Source organism: Aulostomus chinensis, chromosome 20 (assembly GCF_037954235.1).
Source record: "Aulostomus chinensis isolate RoL2024-O1b breed Wild chromosome 20, RoL_Achi_v1.0, whole genome shotgun sequence".
Lineage (NCBI taxonomy): Eukaryota > Metazoa > Chordata > Actinopteri > Syngnathiformes > Aulostomidae > Aulostomus > Aulostomus chinensis.
In genome coordinates, this window is record NC_141339.1 from 16,232,183 (window position 1) to 16,239,075 (window position 6,893).

Below are 6,893 nucleotides of genomic sequence, written 5' to 3' on the forward strand. Positions count from 1 at the left end.
TGTATGCGACTGCTTGACTACACATTAAAGAGGGGCTTTTACACTGGAAGCATTTTCTTTTTTTTTTTTTTGTCCATGCAAGTTTGACTGGGCACTGCTGTTTACTGCAGCCTTCTTGTCGTGTATTGATTTGGGATTGATCTGGGTGATTTGGTATTAATGGATTGATTTAATATTGATTTGTCTGCTGTCGAATTGATCTTAAACTGCTTTATTGATTTTAAATGACTTCTGAATGTTTTAATTCACGTATTCGTTTCAATTCTCTCTTTACCTCTGTAAAGCACTATGAATTGCCCTGTGTATGAATGGTGCTATATAAATAAATCTGCCTTTGCCTTTGCACACAAAATGTCCCCGCACTTAGCTGCCTTATGTGGGGAAACTTAATGTTTTGCTGTATAGCTTTTCAGATAAATCCTTGAATCAGCTACAGTCCTCACCCTTTCAAAATTTTGACTCTTTAAATGCCAGTTGTTTTTTTTTTATTTCATGTCACGAAAAAAAAATACATGCAAGTTTCCTGGTTTGAACTAGGAGAATATTTGCCATATGGGAAAACAGGACAAGCTACATGGTTGAGGTTGATATTAGTGATGGGATGAACACCTGAACTCATCAGTTTCACTTATTCATGTTCTTAAGAGATTAAAGATTGCTCTTGACTTGTACGAACAGTTTTACAAATAAATAAAATGAAAAGCTAGTTTTCATTCATTTGTTTTTATTCATATACCTCATAGGTAGGTGGGTGTTGAGGGGCAGGATGGGAGGGGTCAGTAGGGTTAACCACGCCTCCTTCATCATAAAAGCGAGATTGGGGATATTAAAGCCATCCTTCTGCCTTGCAAGCTCCATCCTCCTGGGCTCCCTCTGCAGCAGGTGGGTCATCATTTATGACTTTTATATCTAAGCTGTATGTTTTCAGAATTTGACAGTAAACTACACAGCCAGGTGTTCATCGTAACCTTTAACTTGTCTTTAAAATGTATTTTGGCACAGGTCAGAAAGACAGAACTGATGTCCACACCAATGCAAAGATACAGAGGGTGAGGAACAAACTAGACAAGTGTGCTAAAATAAATGTATCTAATTCAAATGTACATATGTAGAAGATGTATCATTTTGGTTTATAAGTTTTAAATATTTTATTTTTTTTGGACCAAATATTGAGGAAAAAAAATTTTTTTTAAATGGTAATTTTTCTCCCCCAAAGCAATTCAGTTAATTCATGAAAAAAATAATTTTATTGACATTTTTTAAAATGCATCGTGTAATTGATAGTTTTACTTTCTAGTCTTAATCCAGCGAACATGAATGAAAATGTATGGAGCAGTGCCTGCATGGACGCCTGCGCCCCCAATCACCGCCCATCATTTCAACTTGACCCCTCGCTGTCAAACCCCGATGCACCTGGCGCGTCTGCGTTCTTCAACAAAGATGGAGAGAGGAAGATGATGCCGCAAGAGAGGATTTATTACGCTGGAGCCAATTTGGAGCTCAACCCACCCACATTAAGAGGACGCACATCTCCTGTGGTCAGCGCTCACGGTCCCTCTGAAAGAAGCCTCAACAGCAGGCATCAAGCAAAGCGTGCCAGAGTAGAAAATATCATCAGAGGTATGAGTGAATCTCCTGGTATGCGCGGCACAGATGTGTTGATAAATCGGTGTGAGGATGCAGGATGCATGCAGCAAAATGAAAAGATGCAGGATTTGCCTTCATATCAAGGCCACGTGCAGAGAAGCGAAGTGAGCTGGGCGGGAAAGCAGCAGCTCGGACAGCTGAGTTCAAGCTTCGCCCATGTGAGCTGGATGAAAGACGCTGTGGACGTGAGTACAGATGAGCAGCATCCCACCCGGAGCAACTCACCTGACACGGTTCCACACAAAGAGTCATGTGGCGTGTTCAACAGCGGTAAGAACTACCAAGGATGGAAAAAGGTGAAACTAATGAACCATTTTCATTCTGAAAAAATAAACTTAATGGCAGATATTTTGAAGTACGAGCTCTCCAAAGCTGTGAGTAGGAGCGTTGACTCCATTTTCAAAAGCACGCCACTTCCACAGCCGCCACAAAACAGGAGCGTAGTAGCTGCTGATCGGAATCTTCAGGAGCAATTAGCGTGTAAATATAATACATTAAGACTCGTACTTGACGGGAATGCAGAGGTGCCAGATGTTCAAACAGAAGCGCTCTCCCTTGTGGTACAAAAGCCTCAGCAGTCCAGATCAAGAGGTCACCATCGCCCCAAATCCTCCTTCAACCCCCGCGACTCCACTCTACATGAGGATCAGGAGATGATTCACAACACGGCTCACCACAACACCCTCAGATGCTTTCCAGGAGGATGTGATGCCGGCCAAGCGACCTTTGATGCCTCTTCAGTTAAAGTGAGGTCGAAGGTGAACTGCAGATCTGTCAGGAGCCCGCAGGCTCAGGCGACCATGGAATCCACGGTTCTGCAGAGCCTTCGTCTCCCTCATGTCAAGATGGAGCCAAACAATCTCCTGAACAATAATCTGTACATGCTGAACGTATCTTTTTTTGAGAGTGTATTAATATACTTCATTCTTTCATCTTCAATCCTCGTTCCGGTGTGCCGAGTATGTGAGTGTATTGTCCTTAACTCCAGAACATTTAGGAGAGTCTGACCACCAACCACCTGAAGAAAGCGAAGCACATGTTCTTCTACACCCGCTACCCGAGCTCGCTGGTGCTGAAGATGTGTTTCCATGATGTGAAGGTGAGACAGTGAACGCAACACAAAGTTGTGCAATTCTGGCCCACGACTCTTTTGTTGTTATTTTATTAGCATATATTCACACAAATCTTGACCCTTCTTCAGTTTGAAACCCATTTAATTTGCAAAAACATCTATTTTCTTCTTTTGAGTCTTGACATCGCCGAGAGAAAAAGGTAAAGCCAAAGTAAAACACTAATTTAATCTCTCTCTCTAATCTGAGAGTAAATTAGAACTGGACAGTTTAAGATTCAAAGAAAATACAGTTCCTTCAGTGAGTTTGTAAAAACGACAACAACAGACATTTGATTTGATTTTATTTAGAAATGTACAAAGTTCATGCAGATGACACATCAAACTCCTCACCTTTCGTGGCGTTCTCAGTTCACCGGCTCACTTACCTGCATCTCCTCCTCAGTTTACGCGCTGCATCGCCTCTCAGCTCATCAAGTGGTTCAGTAACTTCAGGGAGTTTTATTACATCCAGATGGAGAAGTTTGCCCGCCACGCCATCACGGAGAGAGTGCTGGACGTCAGGGCTCTGACTGTGGGCAGAGAATCAGAGATATTCAGAGTTCTCAGTGTTCACTACAACAAAGCCAACGACTTCCAGGTGAAGTAACAAGTACTCAGAAGTTACTGTGTGTGTCTGTTGAGTGGACAAACACAGTACTGCAATTTAGCACTTTGACAGTGATCGTAATGTTCAGCTGCTACAGGCCGAGTGGGACAAGACCTACGATTTTTGCGTTTTAAATTTTTTTTTAACGTGAATATAAATTTAACAATAAAATCTGAATCTGCAGCGACACAGTTTGATCAAGACCTGAGCAGTGTGGCGCTTTTTTCTTTTCTTTTTTTAAAGTATTTTTTTGGCCTCCGACACCTTTAATTTTGGGTCATGGGCTGAAAAGTTTATGGGCGGCTGATCCGTCGTGTGTCTCTTGTAAGAGTGAATCTCCAGTTTTGGAAAGATTTGAACATCATAAGAGGTACTAAAGGTCAGTATCAAGGAAGAACAAAGGGTTAGCAGGCTTTGCTGAGCGCCTGTAAGACTAAATGTAGGGGGAAAAAAACAGGACGAAAGCTAATCCCGTGAAAGGAAAAAAAAATTGTGTAAGAACATGTGAAGAAGGAGGCTTGCTGTGTTTTCAAGATTAATGTGAATGTTCCTGATTTGACAGTAACAGAACACACACACACACACACACGTTTTCATACATATATACATAAAGTGATACTACTCATGATACAAATAGATGAAATGAAGTGTTTCGCTATAGCAAAGGTCTCATGTACTGTTTTTAGTTATATTAAATACATTTACACTTACAGATTACTTCAAAACGATACGTCAACTAAAAAAAAATATTCAGCTGAATCAATTCTTTTAAAATCGTCTAAAACGTTTCCAACATGTGAATAAAATCCCATTGCACGACACAGGTCACGCCTCTCCAAACCGTAAATAACACAGCAATAATAATTCTAAATGGGCAGATAATTCAAATATGAGCCACGCAGATGCACTGAGACAGGAAAGCAGAGGAACGTCAGGGCAATCCTACGCGCCATGATGGGCTCTCTACTGATTAAGGTGGGAAGTAAAGCTATTTTTTTTGACTCTGCGTTTGCTAAATGCAGCAGCCAATATTATGAGTGCATATGAGAATGAACGTTTGTTCAAACAGGAGCCTCAGTCTCCGACTAAAGAGTATTTAGTACGATTCCGTTTTTTTTTATTTGTCATCACACTTTTTTTTTCTCCAAATACCAAACCCAAAAACAAATTTGCCTTCTTGGACATCATTCTTATTCATGACGGTTTCATTTTTGAAAAAAAAAAAGTGTGTTTTTTTTTTTTCCATTTTAAACATTGACAATTTTTTTTAAATTGACAGAGGTGTAGTTTCTAACTAGATCCAGCTGGATCAGTTACCTGTGCTACAAAGCATACATCTGTTTGACAGTTTACCCGGAGGACTTGGAACGTTCACCCCGTTGTGGGCATGAATGTGCTTTACTCATTCTTTGGCTGACTTTATTCTGACACTTCAGATTCAGGAGAACCCCCACCTAAGGAGGTCGTGGTTTCAGTTTGACCGTTAGCAGGGCTACGCTAACATTAAGACGCTGATTATCCCTTAACTCTGTGATGAGCCCTGGGAGACCCCATTTAATTCTGGCACACGCATGGCATAGCGCCACCTAGTAGCAACAGGAAATATGTTTTTAGACATTGCAGAGAGAAAGATTGTTGTGGCTTTTTATGTTTGTCAGAAATAAATCAATGTGTTCGAAACACTCGGAGGAGTAGACTACAAAATGCAATAAACCAGTTTTTCACCCTGAGAATTTTTTCCGTCCCGATCATGGTGGGCCCCGCCTCCATCCCCAGGCCCCAGGAATTGAATGCTGCAAGCCCACTGATTAGAAGGTGTTTGGTTTCTGGAGAGAACCTCCACCCACAACCAAAAACAAGGAGGGGCTTCCCTCTCTCAGCTGCATGTCAATCAATTGTATATGCAGCCTGCTGTTGGAGGAGCAGGTGAAGAGGCCAGAGAGGACATGTGCAAAGTGACAGGAAATGAAGGAGAGAAAGCAACAGACACTAGAGGAGGTCCTGTGAGCCTGTAGAGGCCGGGACCAGCAGCAGTCAGGTGACTCGCTGTGTGTCACTTTCCATATGCAGATGTTGAGAGGCCACAGCAGGACCTTGGGCTCAAAGGACACTTTCTGGGGGCCGACACGGACCCTGCTAGAGGCCCGGGCAGCACTGCTGGACCTACTGGGCTGATGGGCGCCCCAGGGCCTGGTCCTTACAGAAAGACAGTCAGACACTGCTGCAGTACAATTTTCTACAAGAACTCGGGACTAGAAAACATCCGAGAGGAACCATGCTGGTGTGTTCATGCCGAGTTGGTTCACTAACCAATTAGACTGAAAAATTAGACCTCACAATTGAAAAGCTGAAAATTTGACTTGTAAGATTTAAGGATCAACAGGTTCAATCAAGAGATTAATCAATCAACATTGTACGTTTCACAAAGATAAAGTGACGGAATCGTGCTCTCTTCGCAGCGCTGAAACTGACTACAATAGTCTGACAAATGTTGAAACCTTTATTTAGAGTCGAAAATGAAACACTAGAGGCGACGTGACACTGCGTTTCATTGGGATCCATGTAAAACTGAGAGCAATTAGCATTCAAAACAACTTATTAGAAGGGCAACTTTGATGCGTATTTATTTGCACATTTAGAGGTCACAATTCTAAAGAAACAAAACCAAAATATTTTAAAGGATATTTCAGTCTAAATTTGGCCTAACAATTAAATGTCTTCACTTCGAAGACGTTCATGTGAAAACCTTTTTAGTGACCAGAGCAGAGGTTGCAGCTGGACATTATGACAAGGAAGGTGACATATTCAAAGCTGAAATACTGTACAACTAAAATAAGATGTGACATGAAATCACAATAAAACAGAGGACTGAGTGGTTGAAAGACATGGACTAAAGTAAAAGTGGATATTTGTAGTTTACTGCAAGGCTCCACCTCCGTACTTACCTTGATCCTCCAGGGCAGGTTCTGAAAATCTAAAACCAATGTCACCCTATAAAGCTCTAATCCCAAATAAAAGCTCAGGAGTAGTAGCAGTATGTGTGCAAAGCATCTACTTGTTTATCCTCCTCCTCCTCATCATCATCATCTGTGGCTTCACAGGTCCCTGAGAGATTCCTCGAGGTCGCTGAGATTACACTGAGAGAATTTTACATCGCCATTTCCATGGGCAATGATCGGGATCCGTCCTGGAAAAAAGCCATCTACAAGGTGATCTGTAAACTGGACAGTGACGTTCCAGCTGAGTTCAAGAGTTACGGATGACAACCAGCCAGAAGGCTTCTTGTGCCACAGTGGTCAATGTCACAATGTGGACTTACTCATTCCTGGATGAGCAAATTACTTGGTTTTTTTATGAAGTACACACATCTGGTACAGTGAAGTACATGCATGTACATCTCCAATCTCCATTCACGTGTCAAACTGCAGGAACATACTTCATGTTATTTCTATTCCTGAGTGTATCACAGGCAATGAGGCATTTATATTTATATATATATATATATATATATATATATATATATATATA

The 6,893-nt window shown here is 41.5% G+C and overlaps 1 protein-coding gene across 1 annotated transcript; it reads left to right on the forward strand.

Moving 5' to 3' along the window:
- Positions 1–1,010: 1,010 nt before the first annotated feature.
- On the forward strand, positions 1,011–6,768 carry LOC147243014 (prospero homeobox protein 1-like). Its single transcript, XM_086189136.1, has 5 exons — positions 1,011–1,049; positions 1,298–2,537; positions 2,645–2,746; positions 3,162–3,356; positions 6,467–6,768. The coding sequence occupies exons 1-5, from the start codon at positions 1,021–1,023 to the stop codon at positions 6,626–6,628; spliced, it is 1,728 nt and encodes a 575-aa protein (XP_086045262.1). The 5' UTR covers positions 1,011–1,020; the 3' UTR covers positions 6,629–6,768.
- The last annotated feature ends 125 nt before the right edge of the window (positions 6,769–6,893 follow it).